This window comes from Amblyomma maculatum, chromosome 1, assembly GCF_055883805.1.
Source record: "Amblyomma maculatum isolate TAMU_Amacu chromosome 1, ASM5588380v1, whole genome shotgun sequence".
NCBI classification, from domain to species: Eukaryota; Metazoa; Arthropoda; class Arachnida; order Ixodida; family Ixodidae; genus Amblyomma; species Amblyomma maculatum.
Window position 1 is genome coordinate 394,823,464 of NC_139344.1, and position 27,254 is coordinate 394,850,717.

Sequence of the window (27,254 nt, forward strand, 5' to 3'; positions counted from 1 at the left end):
GATCTTACCGTGGAGGAGCACCTCATCTTCTTCGGAAAGGTGCGCGGAGCTAAGCAACGTGTGTGACTCTTATGTTTTGTTAAACACCTGCAGTCCTCTTTTTATCACATTATTTGAGGAACCCAGGTACGCCAAGACGATCAAGCTGATTCGCTCGATGGAGCCAGCAGACTGTGATGTCACTGCCATAATTCAATCAAACTGTCCTTTGCTTTTTACAAAACGGTCACGGCGGAGAAAAAAAAAATGTTAGCTTTAAAATAGCTGATTTCTCGGATCGCAGTAGACTCATTCGTAAGCTATCCACCAAAATGTTCATGGACATCGTGGGCAGATTTAAGTTAGGTTCGTAATTTATTGCAGATAAGAATAAAGACGCGTGCTCTTGGAAGGCGCACGGGAACTGTTAATCCTGCTTTCGCCGACTGGTCTGTTGCCGTTTCTTTCGTGAGTGTGTTTCTAATAAATATTCTGCACCGCAACAACTGAATTTCTATAACTTTTGTTCTTTGCGGGTCTAAGGCGCGTTTGGCGAAAGTAAACGCAAAGTGAATTCTTGTTTGCTGCCTATCAATCCCTCGACCGGTAACGCCAGCGCTAGGCACTTCTAGACATATTGAACTGATATTAGTGCTTTGTGCGCACATGATCAAGCATATTTCGTTGGGCGATTATTTCCTTCATTTGGTTTGCACTTGGAGTCAAATGCTTTTGCAATGAAATGCACATTGTCCACAGCTATATACTACGTTCGCACCCGCAACCTTTTCCACAGGCAAAGGGGATTTCCAGCAGTACAGTCCGGTTCGACGTCACCCGACTCATCGACGACATCGGGCTGTCCTATCTATCTGGGCGTGCCGATGACCTCCCCCACAGCATTCAGCGCCTCTTCAGCACTTCCATCGCCATTATGCCGTATCCTAACGTAAGCAGGCTGCGCATACCCCCCGATTTACTTGCATGGACCGTTTGAATGCCGTTGAGACGGTAAATGGGCCTATAGAACTACTTGTATTAATGGTCTTAAAAAGTCCGCTAATTTTATTTTCACAGTGATAAAGGAAAAATAATAATGATGAATGTATCAGATCGTCAGGAAGGCACTCGACAGCATGGCGGCCAGAACAAGAAGAGCCGATGTTTATTGATGGCCATCGTATTTATAGGTTTCCATAGAGCGGCGCAAGCACTGCGCATGACATGTGCTCCGTTATCAGGCTATCACACAAGCCTGATACATCCTTCCATGGTTAACACAAGATCAAAGCAAATATTCATGTTAATTGATTAAAAGCAGCATCATAATAAAGGCGCTGCGGTGGTCGTATGGTGCGAGTCGACCTTCTGAGAGTGGTGGTCGTCCTGGTTGGATCTGGAAGGGTGACATGCCGCTGAGGGCGTGGCACCATGGGCTGGAAGTGGGCTGGAAGAGGGCTGCTGTGTTGTAGCAGTGTCAGTGCTGGAAAGCTGTGGTGTTACGCTACCAATGCTGTCGGTGTCGTCGTCACTTGTTTCAGCATACTTCTCGTCAGTGTGAAGCAGGTGTCTCCTGTTTCGTCGAAGAACACGACGATCTTCAGTCATGACGTGGTATGACCTCGGAGCAGCTTGTCCAACAATCTTCCCTTTCTGTGACCAAGTCGTATCTCTTAGTCGCACCACGTCACCTTTAGCAAGTTGTGGCAACGGCCGCCCTTCGCATGTCTGACGATGCTTCACCACATGGGTGGCCGTGATTTTGCCGAAATCTGGAATATTAGATCGAAGGCGCCTCCCTTGAAAAAGTTCACCAGGGGATTGACCATCGGCCAGTGGTGTTGAGCGGTAGGCTAGAAGGCCTAGCCAGAAGTCGTCTCCTGCATCATCTGTTTTTTTCATTATGCGCTTCACAACTTGGACACCTTTTTCTGCGAGACCGTTAGACTGTGGGTAGTAGGGACTGGACGTGACGTGTGCGAAGTCGAACTGCTTGGAGAAGACCGCGAACTCTTGGCTTGAGAACTGGGGTCCATTATCCGTGCAGAGTTCCACAGGAACGCCATATCGAGCAAAAATAGCGCTGAGAGCCGCAACGCTTTTTGCACTTGTGTCTGGAAGTTTCTCGACATCTGGGAAGTTTGAAACAGAGTCATATACGGCAATATAAGAATGTCTCCCAAAACAAAATATGTCCGCTCCGACCCTGTACCACGCACACTGTGGCACCAAGCGCATGAGCAAGGGCTCTTTGGCTTGTTTGTACGCAAACTTTCTGCACGTTGAACAGTTCTGAATCAGCTCAGTGATGTCACTGTTGAGGTCCGGCCAAAAAACGAGACGTCTGGCTCTTTCTTTGCATTTGTTCAAACCAAGGTGACCAGCATGAATTCTTTTTAGCATTTCCCGTCGCATGCTCTTCGGTATGACGGCTTTCGTACCCTTGAAGAGTAATCCGCTGATAACGGACAGTTCAGATGAAAAAGGCTTCAGTTCACCTCTAATTTGTCTGTTGATAAGTCGGTGACGACAGTGTTCAAGTAGCAATCCCGAGCTGTTTCTTTCGCCAGTTCCTGTTGTGTTGTTTCCGTGACCATGCAGTTCAGGAGCTGAAGTGCGTGAACTTCTACATCTTCCGTAGCACCCGCATTGTCAACTTCGCCTGCCGGAGTCGCTCGTGACAGCATGTCCGCCAGGACGAGGTGCTTCCCCGGAACGTACTGCAGCACATAGCCGTACCTAAGAAGTCTTAAAAAGAATCTGTGTAATCATGGGGTCATGTCACAAATTCCTTTAGAAGAAATCGATAAAAGTGGTTTGTGGTCGGTCTCAATAATAACCCTCTGTCCGTACACAAACTGGTGAAACTTCTCGCAGCCGAACAAAATTCCGAGCGCTTCTTTCTCAATTTGTGCGTAACGTTGCTCAGGAAGTGTTAGCACTCGGGATGCATAGGCCACAGGTCGCCAGGAACCACCGTGACACTGCAGAAGTGCCGCCCCAACGCCATCTTCGGATGCATCGCATGTTATTTTCGCTTCCTTTTTAGGGCCAAATATTGCTAATACGGGCTCTGTCGCGAGTACCTGCGTGACGCTTTTCCATTCTTTCTCGTGACTTTCGGTCCATTCAAACTCGACTTGAGATTTGATAAGCGCTCGTAGCAGCGCTGTTCTGTCAGACAAGCAAGGCACGTATTTTCCAAAGTAGTTGACTACTCCTAACATGCGCTGTACATCGGCTTTGCTTTTTGGCGTTGGCATTTAAACCAAATTGCGCACTAGCTTCGGACTTGGGGAAATTCCAGTTTGTCCAATCACGTCACCCAGAAATTGAACCTCGGTTAGACCAAACTTTCATTTTTCGGCATTGAATGTCAGTCCTGCCTTTTCGGCGGCTTTTAACACTTCCACTAGCCGCTCGTCATGCTCTTGCCGTGTAGCCCCCCACACAAGAATGTCGTCGATATACACATGCACTCCTGGTAGCCCCTCAAGCATCTGGCCGAGCATTTTGTGAAAAACTTCCGGCGCAGATGCAATGCGGAACGGTAGACGCAAGTAACGATATCTACCGAAAGGAGTGGCAAATGTGCATATTTTTGATGTTCTCTTGTCGAGTGGTATCTGGTGAAATCCAGAATTTGCGTCTAGACAGCTAAAGAAGCAGGCGCCTGTCAATTCCGCTTCAATATCTTCTCGCCTGGGAAGCTGGTAATGCAGCCTTTTTATATACTCATTAATCCTTCTGGGATCCATGCACACCCTAAGTCTGCCATCTTTCTCTTTGACCAAGACCAAAGGGCTCACCCAGTCGGTAGGGTTGTCTTCCTTTTTGATGATGCCGGCCGCCTCCATTCTCTGAAGCTCGTCACGCAGGGGTTGACGCAAGGACAGGGGCACCCGCCGCGCTGGCTGGACGACCGGGACAGCAGCTGGCTGCAGTACCATGCTGTAGGGTTGCTTCATGCAACCTAACCCTTCGAAGACGTGCTTAAAATCTTTAAGTGCTCCATATTCAGCGGAAGCGCTGATAGTGTCGATTGACCGCCGCACCAGACCCAATGCTTCGCTTGCTTCAAGCCCAAGTATGGCCTGACGACCATTTTTCACAACGTAAAACTTTGCCGTAGTGGCGGCGTTCCCAATTGTCACTTTTTGGACGGTTGTTCCAAAGTTTGTGATGACGCCTCCATTGTAGGCTCGCAGCACAGAGCTCGTAGGGTTCAGTTCGGCAATGTGTAGCTTGCGGTATACTGAAAAGGGTATAATGCTTGCCTGTGATCCGGTGTCGACCTTGAAGAGTGCTTCACGACCTGCGATTTGGGCTTTCACAGTCCAGTCCTTACTGTCGCTGCTTGCGATGCCAACGTCAAGAACGTCGAACTCATCGTTCATGTTAAGTTCGCTGACTTCGCTGACGACTGCCTTGGCCGGACAACTAATTGCAAAATGGTGGAGCTTTCGGCAGGAGTTGCATCTTTTCCCATATGCCGGACACTGCCGTTGTTCGTGCACGTCGGTTGCACTTCTTGCAGCGATACGCAGTTCTGTCGAGTGCAGTCTTCTCTTGTGGATCCATGCAGTGACGACATGGCGCTACATACCGAGAGACTGCGTCAATACTGTTATCTGGCTTCTCCCAGATCTGATTTCTTCGTGCCACTGATTCCGCTACTCGGCACATTTCTTCAGCCTTTATCAATGTTAGGCCCTTCTCACGGAGCAATTTTTCACGCAACTTTGAATCGTTCGTCCCAAAGACGATCTGATCTCTGATCATTGAATCGTTCAGACCTTCGAAGTTGCGCTGCGTTGCCTGTTTCTTGAGATCTCGGATAAATTTTTCAAACGGTTCTCCATCCCCTTGCTTCCTCGAGCGAAATACGTAACGCTTATGCACTTCGTTGCTTACCTCAGCACAGTAGGCCTCAAACTTCGTGACCAGGGTGTCATAATCTTCTTTGTCTTCACCAGCCACAAACTTGAACGTGTTGAAGACTTCAAGCGCGTCATCTCCGGCAACGCTTAAGAGGAGCGCTGCTTTTGCTGCACCGGTTCTAGGATCCTCTTTAGACGTGGTCGCCTTGATGAACAGTTCCAGTTTCTGCTTAAATCGCTTCCAGTTCTGAGACAGGTTTCCCGAGAGCTGCAAGGGTTCTGGGGGCTTCAGCAGGTCCATCATCGACCGTGGCTACCTGGCCACTTCTGACACCATGTATCAGATCGTCAGGAAGGCACTCGACAGCATGGCGGCCAGAACAAGAAGAGCCGATGTTTATTGATGGCCATCGTATTTATAGGTTTCCATAGCGCGGCGCAAGCACTGCGCATGACATGTGCTCCGTCATCAGGCTATCACACAAGCCTGATATAATGGATTTCATGAGCGATCTTCTGACCTCTAAATTTTATAGCTGTCTGGAAAGAAAAAATATTTGCGATGAAAAATAATGCTCCTCCGGTCTGGCGCATCTCATAAAGGAGATGCGCAAAAACTGAAAAGACACTGTGGCACGCTTTGACAACTAAATTTATTTTACCCTAAGTTACATCACGGCAGCGAGAGTAGGAAGTTGTATACTCGTACAGACACGGATGAGAGACACGGCTTCCGTACATGACAGCGTCTGACTGCATCTCGCTCAATGTGACATTCATGTTGCTTATGACGCAGAGAGGCGAGTAATAATTATAGAATCAGCGACTTCTTGGTGAATGACTAGCCTCTTTTTTGTTAACATATTCCAAGCTTCATTCGACGAATTCATACCCCCCGTGCGTACTCTTCCGTCTGCGCTAGAGCATTTGCAAGCTTCCATTCATTTGCTTTTTATAGTACCTACGCACTTTAGCCCGATCACACGGACGAATCTGCTCGGGTTTTTGGCTCTGAAAGGTGCTCAAATGTTCCAGTTAACTTCGACAGCAGCAAAACATAATAGCGCTGAAGGATTTGCCGAAGCGATAAAATAATACGGAAATTTTATTTTCGTTCGGGCAATCAATGCTCCTGCTGGGAACGTGGGAACGTGGTCGAATTATCAGCAAAGTTTTCCAGTGTCTCTTTGTTAACGCATACCCTCTATGCAAAAAGAGCTGCCTTTAGAAGATGAAGAAAATTCACTGTAAACAGAGAGTCAATTTAAGGAGATATTGATATAGAGAGTGACCTCCTGTACATTCTGTACAGCATTTATAAATATGCAATATATGGTGTCTTGTACTTAACAAAGTACAACTTATGCTTATATTTGTTAGCGTGCGTGACAAGATGCTTTTTCATCTATATACATAATTTATCTTGGCGGCAAACTCCGTGAACTGGCATAACAATACTGCAAAGCAAAGCTGGTTTTAGCTTCTAGATTTGGTCTTGAGTGATGGCGATATGCGCTACAGCTCTAAGTGAAAAGAAACTAAAGAACATTTAAGGCTTCCACCTCAAACTTTGATTCCTCGCAGGCTCCAGAAATTATCTGCCACTCGCTTGTAATAAAGCTGGCGCAATGACTATTTACTTCTAGTATTAGCTGTTGAGCTCACCGTCGGCGTATCGCACAGGCGTTTCGTAAATCTGTGAATTTATTCTTGTGAACTTGCTGTGGTAGGCTGCAGGTTCGCAAGGATAAATTTGCTTCCTTTTCATTCTTTTCAGAGTCAATTAAAGAACACCAAGAAATTTCCCTAGCCCTCCATTACGGTGCCTCTCATAGCTTTAGTCGCTTTGAGACGTTAAACCGCCAAAACAAACAAACAAACTATTCACAGATTTGTTTTAACTTTTTGTAAAACAGAGAAAGCCAGCTTTCCATCATAGCGAAAACCCCCTTACCACCTTACCATACCACCTTACCCCCTAGCGCTGAATACTCATTATATCCCAAAGCTAATGTGCACGACTTGGAGAGCCACAACTTGGCTCGGCTGCAACACGTGACACACCTGCGAAGCACTAATTTTACACAACTGCTCTTAGTTCATTTACGTGACAACAATCGGCACTGGCGGGCAGGACGCCAATAATTAGGAAGCGCGCAGAATTGGTCAGAGAAATAACTCGAGTTAATGACATTATAGTGAAAATAAGTGAAAATAAATGGGCATGAGCAGTGCATGTAGTGCGTAGAGAGGATAATCGATGGTCGCTTAGGGCAACAAACTGGATTTCAAGGGAAGGAAAGCGTAGCAGGGTGCGGCAGATAGTTAGGTGGGCGGATGAGGTTAAGAAGTTCGCAGAGGTAAAGGGGATGCAGCTCGCACAGGACCGGGTTAATTGGAGGATTATGGGAGTGGCCTTCGTCCTGCAGTGGGTATAGTCCGGCTGATGATGATGATGATGATGATGATGAATCGGTACTGGCGGGCAGGAAGAGGCCAAGACATTGTTATGACTATTGGTGCCTCCAACGCTGCACTTGATCCCTGCCTCTGTAACTGGCCGGACGAACAATTTTTGATTTTCTGCAGAAAAGCTGGCTTCCAAAGACTAGAGAAAGCATCCATATACGACGATGGGTAGGCTTCTTTGTATTACACACGTGTGCTGCAACAACGCGCTTAGTTCACAGCTGACAGCATAACAAAAGCTTAATGAGGGCCATTTCAGAATTCTTTGGCCAATGATTGTTTGATTGATGTATTTAATGATTTATTTTCAAGTTTTGTCGCAGCAAAAGGGGACCAGTATAATTTTCTATAGAACATCGCGGGAGAGGAGAGAGAAATAACAACACCGGGTTGCATCGCACCTGTTACCCCCAAAGTTTGCTAAAGGGCGCAATGGATGCATGACACCAGGAACAATGCCTCGTCTTTGGATGTTTGAGGTGGCGCATGTTTCCTGCGGAACCGAATAGGTGCTTAGCGAAGCCCAGATTTTGCTTGCCGTAATGTGAGTAAATTTACATTTTATGAAGGGAGGCAGATCGTTTCAATTAATTCGCTAGAATATGTCCTAATTTCGAATCATCTTTTCGTGCACACACGCAAACACATCTCAGTCGCAAACACATCTCGTGCAAAGTCGAGCCAAAATGCCCTCATTAGACATTTACTCGATATTCCCGGTTATCCAGAAACCTTATACCATATACAGATATATAGGGTGTCCCAGCTAACTTGCACCAAGTTTTTTTTTTTTTTTTTTAAATACGGTTTGCCCTAGCACAGTGAAACAAATTCAGAGGTGTTCAGAGTCTCCTATGCTAACCTCCACTATTTTTTCGTTCACTACGGTTCATTAATTAGTAAATACTAATTAACTATTGTTTAAATTACTGGCTTGGGAGAAAAAGTGTCGATGCAAAAGATGAAGATCTTCTCTAAAAAAAGCTAGCTAAGTTGTTTTCATCAAACTAGCGCTTACGTAAAGTGATATCTTTACCAGCCGAAAACAACACCTGGCGCAATAAATAAAAAAATTAAAAACTTCATCGTGACTGTGGCGTCACTTTAAAGCCTCGAGACGCGTCTGCGATAACAAAACCCGCATTTCTGGGCCATGCTCACTACGATGAAGCTGGTTGTATGCACTTCGCGAATGATTTAAACATAACAGCTGGCCACGTGATAGCATTTTTTTGAAGGCCGACAAATGGGGTGGAGTAAGTTGTAGCGTGTTGGAAACAAAGTAGCTATTCGTTTTTGAGAGGATCTGCAACTTTTGCATTTACACTTTTTTTCTCAAGCCAATAATTTAAAAAAATAACTATTTAATCTTTAGTAATTAATCAACTGTAGTGAACGAAAAAATACTGGAGATTAGCGTAGGCGACTCTGAACATCTCTGAATTTGTTTCACTGGGCTAGGATTAAACCATAAATATATATTTTTAATCTTGTTCCAAATTAGCAAAAACAAGGTAGTGCCCGATAAACAATTGCTACATTTATGCCCCTTTCAATCCAATCCAATCCAGTCCAATCCAATCAGCTGCTTCGAAGACATAACTTTCCTGTTTGCTGGCAAAGCCAGTGAAGCATTCTCCAAACCGCCCAGCCGCCATCGTCGATGGTCACCGCCGTTAAGTCCGCGGGAAGATTGAAAACCCACTTGCCTTTCTTTTTCTTTTTCTTCTTCTTCTTCTTCATGTTCACGCCGTCTTTGGCATGATGTTTGGCTTTCCGAGCAATAGTGAGTCTCCATTGCAGACGAAATTTTTCTGTCGAGAGGTCGTTCAGTCATCGACCAATTTAAATCTATCTAGAACAGTGCATAAAACAGACAACCCTTTTCCACCGTAGCGGTGGCGCACTGCTAGAACATGCACCTCGCATTTGGCATGGAGTGAATACAAATTAGGTGACACGTACTTGGAACCCACAAGCCTCTTCATTCGAATCGCTGCACGAGTCTCATTGACAGTTGCTTTCTTTTACCTTGGGATTTCACGCCAAGCGGCGGATACTCGGGACTTTGATATATCGGTTTTATGGCCGAAAGCGTTTAGTATATTAGGTAATATTAGCACGTGCTTGCCAAGAATATTTAGGAAGATTTTGATATAGCGATCGATTCGTTATATACCATTTCAACACGTGCACCATTTAAAGATGATCTCGTCTTAGGAGTGTTATGAACATGAGTACATTGTAACGATTTGTGTTAAAGGGCCACTGTCCAGGGAAGGCCCTTTTAAGCAAAAGAGCCCAGTGTTTCAATCAGGTACTGGAGATAGTCTGTGCAAAATGCTACAGTGACACGCCCGCCGCAAAGCATCGAAAATACAATTCAAAGCTCTCTCATGCTCTCCTTTGGGAAGCCAGCTTCCCCGTTTCCTGCGCTGGCCCGACGGGCCACAGTAATGACGTACGTACCGCGAACGACGTCCATTGGTCCGTCTCGCTGACTGACGGGAGAAGGATGGGTGTCTACCGCTCGCTGCGCGCTTTTCCCTCGCCACGGCCAGACTGAATCCAGCGGCGCGCGCTCCCTCGGCCGTTTTTTTTTTCTTTTTTTTTTCCCCCGCTCGCGGAGTGCCACGCCCCACCTCCCGCCAAACGCGGAGGAGGAAGGGGAATTTGTCTTGCGGAGGCTAGACGACCTCGGGCAGGAGAGTGAAAAACCTTTGCGAGGGAACGGAAGGAGAGAAGCATGACAGAATCGGGTGATTGCGTTGGCTGCAACTGCGTTATTAGTTACTCTTTTCAAAAACATTTAGCGGCCTTGCGTTCTAGGGGCGAAGTCTCACAGTCACCGGGGAAGAAAATATTTTCGACCGGAGGGTAGACAGTGGGCCTTTAAGGGAAGACATGGAAAGGTCAGTAGTGCAAAGATGACAGGAACACAAACAAATGTCCCTGAATTTTACAAGGACATACAAATGACAATTCTGTACTAGGGACAAGCTTGATGTTTTTATATATCGACATGAACTTTATTTACAAAATACAGCATAGCGCAGAGCACTCCATAGGCAATGTACACGAGATGAAAGTAAAGTCAAAGCTTTGTGGCAAGGGAAATCGCGGTCATGGTTGTGGAAGCTTTCAGTTCACGGCCTGGCCACTGTACGTCATGCTCTTGTCGATGCATGAGTCATGCCTCACGAAGGCGGATTTTATAGGTGCCGGTAAGCAGCATGACTAAACTAACACTGGAGGTTATCCTTCTCAATGGCAATCTCATCGTGCAGGCATATACTTCACGAATTTCCGCACAAAAGTTTCTAAAAGCTATACCTTCGTTGAAAACGGTGAGGATGTGTGGGTACTATATTGATGGAGAATTTTTTTCAGGCAATCGAATCGGACATGGAGAGGATGGCTAAAGGTACTTTTTATTTCATTTGTGTTAGTGTGCTGTGTGGAGAGGGAGCGAGGTGGGGGGGGGGGGGGGGAGGGGTTAATTAGTCATTGAGTAGTTTGGCTTGGTTGACGAGGTTTAACGTTCCGAAGCGACTCAGGCTATGAACCGCCGTAGTGGAGGCCTTCGAAAAGTTCGACCATCTAAGGTTCTTTACCGTACAATGGCATCGCACAGCACACGGGAGCCTTGATTTTCGCCTCCATGGGAAATCGGCCGCCGCGGCTAGGATTATTCTTGGGCACAGTAATCGAGCGCCATCACGACGGAGTAGTCGTTAGGTGCGTGCATGCGGTCGTGCAATTGCAAGGAACTGACGCCCACTGACAGTTGAAGGTTTGAATACATAGTCCGGTGCAAAAGTGCATGTTATGATACAAATCATATCGGAAAAATTAGTTCTTATAAAGATTCCAAAATACACCCATGCGCATATTCCTTGGCACAGTCTGAGTGTATTTCTTTTTTGCATTTGTAGCTGCTAAAGGGAATTTCCAGCTGTTTTTACTGCGGTGTCGGTTTAACAAGGAGCTATAGACACGTGCAACACCATCACTGAACCTGGTACTCAGCTCCAAGAAGCACGATTTTTGCGGTGTACGAGGACATGTCCCGCAAAGGGGCACGTGCCTTCGCCGCCAGGCAATGCAAGCGTAAGAATGTCAGCTTCGCCGTTTTTGAATGTACAGCCTCGTCCACTTCTAGCTAGAACACGGTCACTGCTTTCAAGGTGTCATTGCATCCGACCCGGCCACGCAGTAATCTAAAGTGGCTGGCCATGTGAAGCAGCAGTCTCTGTGTGCTTGCATCGCTTTGCATCGATATCTGCCTGCGTCAGATACAATGTTGCTTTAAAAGCAGTGACCGTGTTCTAGCTAGAAGTGGACGACCCTGTACCTTCCTTCCGCCCTTCTTCTCCACTGTCTCACTACAGTATCTGAGATCTGCCGCGCGGATAACCGTATATCTCGTCCTATTAGCACCCGCGGTGTATAATTATCGCATCCATTCACATTTATTCTTAAACTTCCCGTCAGAGTTTAAGAAGTTAGCGCGTTGCAGCCTTTGCGGGGTTTGTGTAGACGGTGCTCCATTTGCACCAGCAGTGATGCCGTCAAAGTCAACCTTATGCGCGGCGAAAACGAATGTTTCCTTGGTTCACCAATACAGGCGTCCGTTTTCACGTCTTCTACAACGTGAATCAGCCTATCCCACGTCAAATGACTGGACACTGTGCAAGGTAGGAATGCATACTTACATCAGCAACACCCTACGTTTGCCACTCACTGCGGTTAGAACATGGATCCCTCCTGCGTGACACGTCAGCGTTCTGCTCGGAGTGTAAACGCCGAGTGATCTATCCAGCCCTTCTACAAATTTTGATGGAGCTCCTGAGTGACTGGTACGGCGGCCGGCTGGGTTAGTCCACTAAACTTGTAAAAAATATCAGGATGTATTTTGTCACGTCGATTAAGGGAACGTTGGTTACCAACTGTTACATCCGGTGTTCAAAGCAGGCACGTCAAGTTTTTGTTCATTTATGTGACACGCATGGAACACAGGACGTTCCGGCCATGACCTCTGACCTGATCAGCAGTGTACGGGGAACAGTCTCTCGTATTCGTTTTCTTTTTGTTGTTGTTGTTTGCAGCCGCTATTCGGTGGCTTCTAAACATACCACGTGCGCATACTCTTGCTAAAGAAGAAGCGAGTTTTTAAACGCTTCGGCGTGCTATACCTATAGAAGCTAATCCCTTTAACAAATCAAGGCCACGCGATTGGATTTTTGAAAAAGCAATGAAACGACCACTGATCACATGTCTGTGTTTGTTGAAATTCTTTAAATTTGCGCCATTGTTGAAAATCCGCTATGATCATGAACCTTAACGGGTAATTTTGGCTACCAGCCGCTGTGAATAAGCTTCTGCTGAGGTCAGCGGCAACACCTACTTATACTGACTAGCAGAGTGCTGGCATATTCCTATGTCTAGTGAATGCAAATACGCTAAAGAGATGTATTATTCCTTGCAAGCATCGCTCTCTATAGACACTATCGAAATTTAACTCGCTCAGACGACTAACCATTGCCGTATGCGCTAAGCAGATACATATGAGAATAAATGTGGCGCTTTTCAAATGTGCCTGTACAAAATCGCTGGGTGCAATGTAGCGTTAGAGCACTTTGATTCCAAAGCGATCTAAAAGCGGCAACACGCGATTGTGACCACTGATAGTACAGCGTGAGGAAAACAGTAAAAATGAATAAATAATATGCGAGATAAAACCAGGTGATTGGTATTATGTTTTCAACAGTGAAACACAAAAACACGCCGCTTCCTGACACGATTACAACAAACAGATGCACGTGACACTACAATGGCCGAAGCGTTCACGTCACCTCACTATCTTGAACAAACCATCGAAGAAAACTCATCCTCGTCTGTGTGAAAAAAAAAAAAAGAGAGGTAAAAGAATCGTAACCAGACAAAATATCTGCTAACAATTTTTCCTTCTCAGTGAGTTTCTTGCACGCTGTGCTGATAGGTTGCGGTTGGGCAGACAGACACAGGACAGGGATAGCTTCACAATTACGATATGCATGCAATAACGTCGCACCCTTGTGCACCTATTTATCCACCTGAGTGCACCTTTCAACGTAGTGAATCGCTGGTTCAAAGTCAGAAATCCAAAATGGGCCACTTCACAGGCACCGACCACTTCTGAGAAATCCTAGCTCGTAGTCACAACTATCCTGTGTTGACGCAAGGTAATATCAGTTTGTGATCCATTTCATTGGCCTCATTAGTTATTACAGGAATGAGGCAGTCCTTCCTCCCTCCAGAGACACAGAAGCATCACTGCAACCAGGAGAAGATTCTTGGGCACGCAACTTGGGTCTCGCACCTTGCAGAATATTTCGAGTTAGCGAGAAGAAGAAAACATGTGTCAGCGTTGGTCGTTGATCTTGTATCCCGTTTAGAGAAGTACACAGAAGCTGTCACATTTATCGGTTCAAGTTCAGCTTTGCTGGCGCGAACCACGGCAGAGTCGCTGGTGGGATCCCCTCTCTTATTTGCAGGTCTGCGCGTCGATTACGCTGACACACGTCTTGCACTCGACGTAGCAGCACCAGTGAAATTTGCACTTGCATCGCTCGCGTAGCTTCAGCTTGTGGCTGTTGTAGCCTCGGCCGCAGCACATGAGCCCGCAGCCATCCGTGAACGACGAGGTTTTGTTGCAGCGCCGTCCGACGGTGCCCAGGGAACCTGCGCAAACGTTTCATTTCTTTTTTTTTTTTTTCGTTTGGAGTAAGAATTTGCAGCATTAGGAGAATACAGAAACAAACCATAATACTAGCAAGGATTTACTGATTTATTTTATAGGAAGGGAAAGGCGCGGTAGCTGTCTCACTTGTTTTCTGTGGACACCGCAACCGCGCCGTAAGGGAAGGGAGGAGGGTGGGAGTGAAAGTGGAAAGAGAGAAAGAGGAGCCGTAGTGGAGGGCTACGGAGTAATTTCGACCACCTGGGGATCTTTAACGTGCGCTGACATCGCACAGCACACGGACGCCTCTTCGTTTCGCCTCCATCGAAACGCAGCCGCCGAGGTCGGGTTCGAACCCGGGTACTCCGGCACAGTAGTCGGGCGTATTACCACTGCACCACCCCGGCGGGGCATACTAGCAAGGAAAACTGCAGAGAACAACTGAAAAGTGTGGCCGGAAACTACAGACCATCCTCAGCCAGTCACGAGATTGCGTTAAGCGTGTTCCGCCGCGCCTCGTCGTTTGCACTGTTGTTGTTGTTGTTGTGGCTGTAGGAAGAGGAAAAGAAGACGTATGGGCCTGCTACTGGCTCTGTAGCTGAGCCACCTCCGCTTCCTCGTGAGGACAAAAGAGAAAATAGGTAGCGGAGCCACCTCCGCTGCCTCGTGCGGATAAAATACTGGTTGATTGATTAGGAAGGGAAAGGCGCGGTAACTCACTTGTTCTCTGTGGACGCCTCAACCGCGCCGTAAGGGAAGGGAGGAAGGTGGGAGTGAAGGTGGAGGGAGAGAAAGAGAACCCGTAGTGGAGGGCTGCGGAGTAATTTCGACCACCTGGAGATCTGTAACATGCGCTGACATCGCACAGCACACGGACGCCTCTTCGTTTCGTCTCCATCGAAACACAGCCGTCGAGGTCGGGTTCGAACCCGGGTACTCCGGCACAGTAGCCGGGCGTCTTACCACTGCACCACCCCGGCGGGGCTGGACAAACTACGGCTCACTTTCTCTCTTTCCACTTTAACCCCCATCTTCCTCACTTCCCTTACGGCGCGGTTCAAGTGTCCACAGACACAAGTGTGACAGATACTGCGCCTTTCCCTTCCTCTGAAACAATTATTAAAAGAGAAAAGAGAGAAGAAATAAAAGAAGAGGGAGAGAAAGACGCGCGCCGCAACAACAGCCGTCGTCCACCACCGAAACGGTGGCGGGTGCAATGACGGCCTACAACAGAAAAATCGGTGGCTGGCTAGTCCCCGCCGCAAGCGGCGTTGACCTTCGTCTGCTTGCGGCCTATGCAGATATGGTTCGAAAAGAGTCTAAATAGATTCTGTCGAAGCACCGAACATTCAATGAACATTGAGAAGCTTCAGAGTAGAATTTTCCTTGACGTTACACTAACATCTGCACTTAAGTTCAGCGTACATACAAAAAGAAGCGGAGGAAACTACCAATCAGTGGCATCATCTGGTTTTTAACGCTGGAGCCATTTTTGTCTATAAACCGACATTCCTCTTAACGCCTAGGAGCAACAGAATCCTGATATGAAATAAAAACATAAAGAGCATTACCAGCTAATTGATGTTTTTTAAGGAAAAGTGAGATCAAACAAAAGCTTAGCGCGCGTTTACCAGTGAACGTGCTGAAAAACTTCGCGACAACGATAAGTTCACTCCAAAGGGAAACGTCCTACTTCAGAGCGCGCCGCCATGTTTGCAGATACATTTTAGAGTGTGGAAGAGTCGTACACACTTGGTAAATGACATACGAAATGCGAATGCACATTATGGCTGCCTTTGAAATACCATTTGGCGAATGCGCTCTTTGAGGCTCATCTCAGATGTTCATGTACCAATTTCACACTGGTATTATGGATTTTCTGAACTCCTCTCCCCTCTTAAATCTTCCCCTACTCACTAGACTCTTTCAACAGCTCTCCTTCCTTTCCCCAGTGCGGAGTAGCGAGTCATGACCCCTGCCGCTGGTCGAAATCTCCACCTTTTCTGTTATTAAATTACTTCGATCTCATTTAACCCTGCCCGCTTCAGTTTAAGACTACACGCGATAGCGAATTTAACGCTGCCTTTTCATTCCACGAATTTTTTCAACTACAATAATTGGTTCACAGGAAAAAAAAGCGCCGTATCTGTCACACTTGTTTCTGTAACACCTGAACCGCGCCGTAAGAAAACAAAGGGATGTGAAAGTGGAAAGAGAGAAAGAGGAGCCGTAGTGGAGGGCTTCGGAGTAATTTCGACCACCTGGGGATCTTTAACGTGTACTGACATGGGGTGGAGGGTGGCTGATCCTCGCCCTGGTGGGGCTGTTACAGGTAGGTCACCACCGCTTGCGGTGGGGGCTAGCCTGACACCGAATTTTTATCTGTTGTAGGCCGTCATTACACCCGCCACCGCTTCGGTGGTAGACGACGGCTGTTGCGGCGCGCGTCTTTCTCTCCCTCTTCTTTTTCTTTCTTCTCTATTGTCTCTTTTGTCCGCACGAGGCAACGGGTATGGCTCAGCTACCTATTTTCTCACGAGGCAGCGGTGGCGGCTCAGGTGGTGGTGGTACAAACTTTATTAGTGAAGGCCAAAAAAATAAATAAAATTATTTTGGCCAGCTCGGAGCCGCATATTCAACAGCGGCTTACGACCTGGGCAGCGGAAGTCGCCGCCAGGCGTGACCTGGAGTCCACGACCAGCAGCCGGAAGGTGGCTCAGCAACAGAGCCAGTAGCAGGCCCGTGCATTTTTTTTTTCCTTCTTCCTACAGCCACAACAACAGAGCCGGTAGCAGGCTCGTGCATTTTTTTTTTCCTTCTTCCTACCGCCACAAGAACAAAAGCACTGACATCGCACAGCACACGGACGCCTCTTCGTTTCGCCTCCATCGAAACGCAGCCGCCAAGGTCGGGTTCGAACCCGGGAACTCCGGCACAGTATTCGGGCGTCTTACCACCGCACCACCGGATTTTTGTTGTTGTTGTTGTTGGTTGGTTGGTTGGTTGGTTGGTTCATAGGAAGGGAAAGGCGCAGTATCTGTCACACTTGCTCTGTGGACACCTGAACCGCGCCGTAAGGGAAGGGATAAAGGTGGGAGTGAAAGTGGATAGAGAGAAAGGGGGGCCCGTAGTGGAGGGCTACGGAGTAATTTCGACCACCTGGGGATCTTTAACGTGCGCTGACATCGCACAGCACACGGACGCCACTTCGTTTCGCCTCCATCGAAACGCAGCCGCCGAGGCCGGGTGGTTTGGCTTTTGGAAAAGGAAGACGCGGCATCTGTCCCACTTCTCGGTGGCCTACACTTACAATTAACGACATAAATTAGAGTTACATGCGTCGTCGGTTCGAATACCTATCGTTAACTATATTCGCCTACTTGACTAGCCAAATGGCAAGGGCAATGTCATGCCACCACCCTGAACGCTGCACAAAAAATGATTATGTCACAATTTTGAAAAGAATTCGCGTGCGTATCTTTTTCCATACGCTTTTTTTTTTTTTCTCAATTATTGGTTACGCGACGGCAACGGTCACGGCAGCGCATTTTCGACTGAATCGACCGAACGAGTTGTATACGCTATCGCGTGAAATATTGAGAGCGTACCGCTCCAAGTTTCCAAGTTTCACAAATGCTTGTGGTCTAAACCCATATGATCAAAAGTCGCAAGTTTCAGTCAGTAGCTAGTGCTACCAGCGTTCATGCGAGGAGCAGGGTAACCGCATGTTTCTTCCAAATAAACAATTAGTGGAAGAACTGTCAAGGTAGTCGATTTCAGCGATTCATTTTATGCTTAGCGTTTTTTTTTTTTGTTTTTTTTCTAGTGTGCAAGATGCGTACAACAGGTAGGTAATACCGGGGAATCACCAGATTTACATTACGTGTGGTATACGCCATTGGATTAACAAATGCAACGCCTTATGCACGACCCGTGCAATAAGCCCTCGCCTTACCGAGTGTCTCGTTGTAGACACAGTAGTCTGGCGACTCATGCAGGTAGACGAGGTCCTCGAGCGTGGGCACATTGAATCGCCGGTGGCGCACCTGCAGCTTGCCGCGCCGGTTGAGCTTGACCTCGGTGGCGCTGTCGTACTTGTCCTTGAGGTGGTCGCCCACTTCGCGGAACGGGGCCAGCTGCTTCCAGCAAGTCACCAGCGAGCACGAGCCGGACACACCGTGACATTTGCATGTGAGCCGCATCTTGCGGATCACTGCCTGCACGCAGAGGGCGCATAGAACAACACGGTTGACGCATTTGGCTCAGCACTTGGAGTCATATTATATTTGATGTAGACTTGTATCCGATTCTCAGTGGTCCAAGATGGCCACTCAAAGTCTACGGTGTACAGTGGCCCCCAATAATTTTCAGTAGCACCGATAGCGCCGACGGTGGGCCCAGCTATATTGGCGATTTCCTTTGTCCACTCGTAAATTTACATGCGGAGTACCGTTACTAAGACAACTAATTTTATGCGGGGAAAGTTTCAATTTCCGATAATCAAGAACAGCGAATCACGAATATTCCGCGAGAGGCCTCCCGCGCACAAACATGTGCAGCCTTTCGAGCAGCAATGGTCATCGTGTGGCCGCTTCTAGCTCCCTGCTTCGCACCTCGTCGTGCACAGCTTTGTGCTTCTACTAAAGCTATTTCATTGCCTTTTTTTTTTTTTTAGCGAAAGCTACACTACGTTAGGTTTTCAAGCCGTCAGCGTGGCACCGTGGGCCGTAGCTCTGCGCTTCATCCCGTTGCCTAGCAACTGTCACGTGGTATGGAACGAGAACTGAAGAAGAAGAGGAAGATAACTCGGTATGGTTGGTAGAGGCGAACAACAGTAAGTTGCTAGGACAGAAGGTTCGTTCGAACGTTGTGACAGCAGCACATGAAGTCCAAGCGTCCGCAGAAAAATTCGCTGCAACACTCACAGCTTTCGCTCTATCACTAGGTTCAAGCTGTTACCCCCCCCCCCCCCCCCTTTTTTTTTATTTTTTCTCCTTTTTTAGTAGCCCACGCCAGTTTCTTTCTACGTATATGGGAACGCTTTCTCGTCAGTGTATGTATGCCGCGCGTGCTTCGTGTCTATGATCCGAGGTATTTGAGAAGTTGGCTTTTCCTCGCAGTTTATGAGCCTAGTGGGCGAGCGACACCTGTGGGTGCCTTGAAGTGCGAAAAGAAATTAGTGGTGTACTCGGAGCTCGGCTACAATTCAAATTCGCGGTGCATTGTAAAGTAGACGCTTTAGATAAAATATCCATGCAAATGTCGTATTATTGCTTTCAGCTGATGTCATAATTGTTCACGTACGAGCACGTTGCTATCAACAGCTGCAGCGCCTGACGTGACGTTACAGCTTGTATGGAGGGAGGGCAAGCATGTGAAAGCGTCAGAAAGAATCAATTCGTTGCCAAATTCTGAGTTTCAAAAGAATTCAAGTGCTTATAGGTGAATGACACTCCTCTCATTCTACCATTCTCACGAATGTCAACAAACTAAATATAGTATCACAAAACGAAAAGAATATATAACTCTTAACATATTCCTAATACATAGTTACAAGAAAAATACTAAAATCCACGATTTTTCTTAGAATTTCGGGAAACTAGAGCCTACTAGACCAACTGCTAGTCCGAAGGATTGCCGCATGACCGACTGATGAGAACTGCCGTTATTTCATGCAGCTGTGACTTACGTGATTACGATCAGCATCAGTTCACAACAATTACGAGCACAGGGTTGCTTCGTGTATTGTTCCCCTTTGTTCCATTTCGGAACTGGAGATGTGTATCAAGGTGGGTAACATAATTCATTTTCCTTCACTGATGTGGAAACCAGGAGGTAGATGCCCCGCCGCTGTGACTCAGGGGTTAAGATGCCCAGACTCGACTCCGCCACGACAGTCGCTTTTCGATGGCAGCAGAACCCAAAGCTGTTTTTGATGTATGTGTTGTCTTTATACTCGCTTACGATTTTGTTCGGAGTCTCTACTGCTTGAGCCAGTGCATTGTCTCTCAGTGTGTACATAAATAAATTAAATAAGATTACCTGGAGTCTTGCACTACGGCGTCCTTCATATCTCGAAGCACCCTATGAAGTTAAACCTCACAAATCAAGCGAAACCAAATAGGAGTCACTCAAGCGCCCCTAATATTGGCAAGGATGTTGGGTGTCTTGCTGTAAACTGTCTCAAGTGTAACCTTAGCAGGAACGTCAAGTACTCGATTTTTATTCACTCTAACTACCATGCTGACAAAATTTAGACTCTGATGACATTAGCATACGAACTGTTTCACTCAGTATTTTTTTTACTGAAATTTTAAATCATAACGCGATTTTCTTGGGCTATTTCCTGCCCTCCATATCTCCCACAAAACATCCTCCTCAATGCAGCAGAAAGGTTCTTCGGTAACGACAGGCAAAGGCGAAAATCTCTTATTTAAGAGCTCTATATTCCTCTTTGTCACACATCAGCCCGCACGCCTGAACGTCAGTGACATCATACTCGTCCCTTCTCCAGCCTACAGGGGAAGGGTCGTTGAGCGCAACGCATCCCGCGCGCGTCTTCTCCCTTTGTTAAACGGAACGTGCGAAAAAGCCGACAAAGCGGCGTGAGAAGACACCTGTACACGTGACAGATCGGCCGTACACACATGCTGAGCATTGTTCGCTGGCCAGTTCGTGCGCAGCCCATCGGCCGCGCAGCACGCTCCGTGGACCTGCCGTAATGGCGTGCTCCCGACGAGTCCATTTACGGTGCCTCCTTCTCGGGCCGCTGCTCCTCACGGCAGCAGAGGCTTCTCCCGCCGCCGCCCTGCGCCGCCGCGCGTGTGATGGATGGCGACGGAAGGCAAACGGGGCAGTCGATTATCGCCCACTAACATCGCAGCGCGGCAGTGAAGAGGATGAGAGGGTCAGAGGAACGGCCCGCCAGCTAAGGGAGAGCAAGCGCGCAAAACGCGCATCGTGTCGTCGTCGAATTGTTCCGTGCATTCTGAATTGCTTGTTAAACAGTGATTGGAGAAATCCGTTTTCGACTCGCAGAAGGATTGTCCGTCACTGATTCGTACGGCGAGATAGCTTGAGCTGAGCATATTGTGAGGCCATCCCGTCATGGTATGGGACAATGCGCCTTTCTAAAGACACATGTGCGTTGTTTGTCAGTATCTTTTACTTTATATGTTTGTTGTGATTTGCTCTACATTAAATGCAGCATTGGCCAATGGTAGAACGACTACGTATAATATCGCACGCTTTCTTTGTATGCAGAACCAACCCTTCCGAATCTCATTGGCGTCCGGAATCGACACACAATCCTGAAGTGTCAATAAACGTCAGCTAGAAAGAATGGAAGACGAGACACCATTTGCCGGTGAGCGCACCACAAACAAAATTCACGAACACACGTTTGTTGTTGTTGTTTTTGTTTTTTTTTCGCTTGGTACGTCCATCACACGCTGAACGTACCAATTAGTGTAACAACGCCACGCTCGAAGAACAAGTGCCACTGCTCTAGAGTAGGCAATGCCTACTTAGTGTTCTTCTATGTTCTCCGCATCGAGAGTTCGCCCACTCCACGCAAAACAAGCAGAACTGTCCGAATATTCAGGCACGTCCGAACCGCAAAGAATGAAGAGCGAGCCTCGCCGCCGCACAGCATCGATTCCTACTGCCGCCGTCTGCCACTCATCTCTCCCATAGCGAGACCGATGGCTGAGCGCCTCCGAGCGACGCGATCTTGCCTGTTGCATCATATGACTCGGGACCCCGCCCGCATCCATGAGCCGGGTCAGCCACTTCTCGAGGGTTACGCGATGGCAAAGCCGGTCGGTCGGGCCCTTTCACCTGAGCAACAACGCCCGTCGCTCCCGCAGCTCTGAGTCGCGCCCCGTCCGAACCCCCCGCTACCACGATGGCCCGCTGACAACGGTTCATTAGCGTGCCAAGCACGGATCGAGGGCCTTCTGAGCCGCATGCTTGGAGGGCCCGTGGAGGACCCTACATGCTCCGACGTACCCTTTCTTTTACTTCTCTGCGTTTTATCCAGTTCCCTCATTTTTATAGAGCGGAAATACGTATATGCATATAAGAGGCCCGACCGGAGATGCGTGGAGAGTGGCTGACTATAGTCCGACTTTACTGCACTTCCTGATGCTTGCGCGTGCTCTATACTATGCAAATACATGTGCTTCCGAATGGGCGAGCTTTGCCCGGGGGAGCTCGTGACAAGCAGGGAGTTTGGAAGAGTGCAATTGGCGTCGTTGGTGTGCACTGCAGCGTATATATAGATGACTGGGACCGGTCAAGAGAAGACCACTTTGTACAGGACTGCACGTTTACCCAGGTTTACGCGCTCGAGTGTGGAGTCTGTGGACTGTACAGGAAAGCCAGTGGGGGGGAAAAAAATGGGACAGAAGCGTAAAATGGAAGAAGACGAAGGTTGTATTTGCGAAAGACGATCACGGCGACATCGCATCGGTGGTGGGGATTACAATACAGTGTGGGGACTGTATTTCTCTCCTAACAGAAAAGTGCTGAGATAAGCTAGCGAGCTACGGGACATCAGACACGGTGTCCGATGTGTACGGTCTCCTGTCCCTCTCTCGTACTATAAAAAAAGAATGAGTAAAAAAAAAGAAGTTTAGTAAAAGTTTTAACCAGCAAAAGCTCACCGGAGAGTAAAGACAGTTATCTCTTGACGAATTATTCTGTAGCTAAAACGTAGTCAACTAAACGTAGGTTAAGTTTGTTTTAGAAATAGATACAATAGTGCAGTTCAGATTTGCAGAAATGATGGGAAGGAAGATCATATGTGCTATAGTTGTTTTGGCATTCAAACATTTGTTGGGAATAAAAAACTTGGCGCCTTCTTAACTGCATCTTTAACGAAGTAATTGCGACAGTTTTTAGACTGTCGGTTTCCTGTCTAATGTATTTCCTGCGATTTATTTTTGTTTTTTTTTGTATGCTTGCATATCATTCCATGTATTCCAGGTACTCCAAACACTGGTAATGCGGCTACTCTCCGTTCGTGCTCCGACTAACAGCACTCTCGTTCCGCGCCAAGAACTGGTTGGATCCGGATTTTCTCGTCATTTCCATACCACACAACTTATTCCTGCCATTTTGCCGGTCGGATCCGGTTCCACTTTCCGTTAACACCGACAGTTGAGCCAGTTGGTTCCCGCTCATGATGAAAACAAACGTCTGTCCACGTCGTTCCTGTAAGCCTTCGTCTTCTCTATGCGCTATTTTTATTGCGAAAGCAATACTACTCTAGGTTTCGAGCCTTCAGCGTAGCGCGGCCGGTAGCCACGTCTCACCCACGTAACGCTGTGACGTCACACCCCACGTGACACTAGGGTGAGAGCTGGGCTGGCAGGAGCTGCCAACTTGGGTCTCTCGTTTCACGTGGGACGGTTATGTCGGAATCAGACTGCTAGGACCCTGGCATTCAAGTTACCCCTATAGGCCACTAAGGCACGTTCATACGGCTTGGTTAAAGTGGGGCTTTATGTGTGAGCTGAGGAAGAAGAACACTCGGTCACCCGCAGCAATATTTGGTTCAGCAGGTTTGAACCCTTGTAATTTTTTCATCTCCATATGGTATATAAAACTCATCCCGGCCTCGGCGGCTGCTTTTCGATGGAGGTGAAAAGCAAGGCGCCCGTGTGCTGTGCGATGTCAGTGCACGTTAAAGAACCACAGGTGGTCGAAATTTCCGGAGTCCTCCACTACGGCGTCTCTCATAGCCTGAGTTGCTTTGGGACGTTAAACCCCACAAACCAAACCAAACCAAACCAAAACTCATCCCCATTGTTCGAGTAACTCTAATTGGATTAGCATGCTTTTTATGCTAATCAAACTGAGTATTCCACCTTATTCCACTCAATAATCTGTCCTAATCAGTGTGGATAGATATTGATTAATCAATTCATATTTATTAAGGGAGATTAGTAGGTCGGAGTGTAAGCCGGCGGTCGACCCTGCCGAATTATGGACGTCCTCTGTGTATCATATTACCCACAATTAGGTCTTAAGCCGCCCTTTAATACGCCTCTATCCGTATAAATGAATTATCGATACTATGAAGGCGGATTAATGGATAGATTGAGGTGGATTAGTATTGTTGGATTAGCATAACCCGCTAGTTGGCCCACCTGTAACAAATTTCGAGTGTTTTCGACGCTTTCGAATTTGGATGCGCCCTCCTATTGGTTTGGGGCTCAGATGACTTTTATGACGTCATCATCCGCTCGACTAATCAGAGTTTTGTTACAAATAGACGATTTGATTTCATTTAAGGAAAGCCAGGTATATTTGCAAGAAGGCAACCGAAATGCTGTAACATTAATACGTAAAAAAAAAAGGAAAACTAATTAAACTGTGGTGCATATTGGGCATATTGGGCATGTGGAGTTCAACTCCTCGAAGATCTAGATGGCTGGCACGCCATTGTGGAAAGCAGCGGATTAATTTTGACAGTACGAGTTATTAGATCTGCGTTTACACCGCAGAAAACAGCTGTTTTCGCATGTCACTTCCACAGAAGTATGGCCACCGCGGACGGATTTCGGTCTCGGGGCATGCAGTATATATCTATAACCGATGGGCGGCCACAACCAATAAAGAACTAATCAAGAAGAATGCATTTTTGATAATCTTCAAATTTATGCTGAATGCAGTTGCGCGTTCAACAATGCAGCATGGCATTCTCTTTCTTCTTTTATTGGAATTTGTGCATTATTGTCAGTGCGAGAAGCCTTGTGCATCGTTGGGATGAGCTTTTCGTATCTTTGAGCCTGCCAGCGCAGCTAGCGGAATTTGCTGAGGCTCTGAAAGAAACTTTTTGGACTATAGATGACGCCGTTAGAAATGAACACATAATGAACAAACGTCATGCACTCTGATATTAGTCCCTGACTCCGATTTCGAGAATGTCTCCTGGTGTTATTATTTCCGTCTCTTTTTTATCCCCAGCAACGGTCGCATCAGCGAATTAACTCTTCCGGCATCTCTACGTCCCCTGTAACGCTAAGTGACGTCACCACTACCGCAATGACGCTATCACCTGCTCGCTAATGAAGGTAGGTAAAGTGTAGTCATGTGACCATGGTTGGTGACTTTGCCGGGCAGTTCGCCATCTCTCCGTTTAAGCTGTCATTCTTTGGCTACAGGATATTCTAAAACTTTCGTGACACTTTTTCGTTTGCTCTTCTCCATCCCCCTCCCCAATGAGGTTTAACGTAAGGTAGCAGAAGAATTCGTTTCTTAGTTTCCCTTATAGGGTAGCTGGAAAAGGCAAAGTAGACGCAAAAAGTCGGAAAAAATAAATAGAGCGGCGATCTCTGGAGATCTCACTTCCGGTTCCGGGTTCCGTCACCAATGCAGCGATCTCGTTCCCCGCCAGGAAGGAAGTGTCAACGAGTGTCGGGCCCTACTCCTGGACGAGGCCGGCGGAAGCCATTCGTTAGCATCACTACCAACGAGTGAAAGGACGCGAAGTTGAGGCTTCGCTGCGACACTTCCCAGACCTCGGCGCTCTTTCCAAACCGCGGCCCGTAACATCCGTACAGGTCAGCCCATTACGACAATGGCCGCGTATTCATGAGGCCCGTCCGTATATTCATCTAATACAAATCCGCGACAAGGCAGAGATCGTCGTATTTCAGTTTTACACACTGTCGTCGACGAAGGAGAGTGTCTATCCGACGTGGCTGGAAACGCCGACAGCGGGAAGTGCTGAGAAAAAAAGAAAAAAAAAAGGAAAATAATAAAAGAATATGCAGACCTGAACGTCTCCAGGACAGGCTAGGCCGGGGGCGTTGTTATGCAGATATGCGGGCCACAGGGTTATATATATACATACATATATACAACCGCTGCAGTTGAGGGGAAAAAGTAAAAGCGCGAAGTACAGAGCCACTTGAGAGCATCAGCATGGAGTAAGGAGAAGTGGTCGGGTACGAGGAGGGGCGGAGAGCTAGCGCATGCCTCCGAAGCGTCATTTTTGTCCCACTATGAATCACGGACAGCGCGGCGTGTCCCGCGGCAATCCTCTCGCTACGGGCGCTGCCGTGGCTCCCCTCACCGCTTCCCTCTCAAACACCGGTCTCCATGCGAGCGAGAGCGCGAAGAAACATCGAGGCGGCCTCAGCGGAGTCGTTGAACTCACCAGGCATTTGCAGTAAAGAAGAAACGGTGCATGGCCGAGCTCCTGGACTAGAAGACCTCGTATACCCTTCTGTCTGTCACCTGCTCTCAGCGGATGGGAAGAGAGGGGAGACTCTTCTCGCGTGTGTAGTATGTATGCATGCATGCATACACGAGGAGTGCCTTCTTCTTTCTTTGTTTCTTTTCCAACTCGCGAAGATTCACGCCGGCGAGACGTTTAAACGCCTTCTTTTGTCGCCTCTGGGTCGACGTTGATTGGCCGATCTGACTCGGCTGATTGATGGCTCTGTCTCCATCTGTGCACACACACACACAGCGGCAGACGTCGTCGGCTCGAGACTTGGTTATATATGCGTCGCACACTCCTCTGTAAGCGTGCCGGCTGCAAACGCTGAAATCGCGCTAAGCGACGCTATATATACATCTTGCCTCACCCTCATCCTATACCATCGTCTCAAGCGTGTTGCACATTCGTAAATACTTGAACGGCCTCTATGAACGAGTGTAGTTAAAACCGAGTTTGATACTCGTACGCCTTCGACCCACACAGCCAAGCCGTTTGGCTTGAAGGCACCGTAAAACGGGTTTTGCCAGTCCTGTGCACACGCCATTGCCGATAAGCCGTTATGTCCGTGCCCAAAGCCCAAACAAAAAGGCAAATGTTCCGTCCTCCTTGATGAACGATGAGTAGAAAAAAACAAAAACAAATGTATACTCTACGGTGTTGAAGTGCGAATAGAAAGAATGGCCTGCCGGGATTAGCACGGTTGAAACGCACCGTTTCTTTTTTTTTATATATATATATTGGCGTTCAAATTCACATGCGCATTAGAATCGGAATAAAAAAACGAGCATTTCTGTTCTGTTTTTTAGGTGCAAAATACCGCTGCGCGTTATAGTCGAGGGCGCGTAAGAAAAGTCCAAATTCTATATTATCCTTTATAGCTCGAAGTTTTACACCCTTGCTGGTGCGCGATGTCTTGAATATTACACAACGAATGCATCACTGTAACCATATTGTGGTCATGGAAGAATGA

General features: G+C 47.5%; 3 protein-coding genes across 3 annotated transcripts in view; all 3 read right to left on the minus strand.

The window, feature by feature from the left end:
- Positions 1–1,277: 1,277 nt before the first annotated feature.
- On the minus strand, positions 1,278–4,376 carry LOC146208618 (uncharacterized). Its single transcript, XM_084578969.1, has 4 exons — positions 3,789–4,376; positions 2,624–2,699; positions 1,410–2,111; positions 1,278–1,375 (listed from the first exon to the last, which is right to left on the minus strand). Exons 1-4 carry the CDS (start codon positions 4,374–4,376, stop codon positions 1,278–1,280), a joined length of 1,464 nt encoding a protein of 487 aa, XP_084435095.1.
- A 39-nt stretch (positions 4,377–4,415) lies between these two features.
- On the minus strand, positions 4,416–5,160 carry LOC146208619 (uncharacterized). Its single transcript, XM_084587303.1, has one exon. The coding sequence runs from the start codon at positions 5,158–5,160 to the stop codon at positions 4,420–4,422; it is 741 nt and encodes a 246-aa protein (XP_084443429.1). The 3' UTR covers positions 4,416–4,419.
- A 5,626-nt stretch (positions 5,161–10,786) lies between these two features.
- LOC146208620 (protein Wnt-5b-like) overlaps positions 10,787–27,254 on the minus strand; it is a 378,372-nt gene continuing 361,904 nt past the window's right edge. Inside the window, exons 6-7 of the mRNA XM_084595465.1 lie at positions 18,005–18,266; positions 10,787–14,051 (exon numbers count right to left, since the gene is read on the minus strand). Of these exons, the coding sequence (XP_084451591.1) occupies positions 13,855–14,051; positions 18,005–18,266 (459 nt within the window). The 3' untranslated portion in view covers positions 10,787–13,854. The remainder of the gene's footprint in view (positions 14,052–18,004; positions 18,267–27,254) is intronic.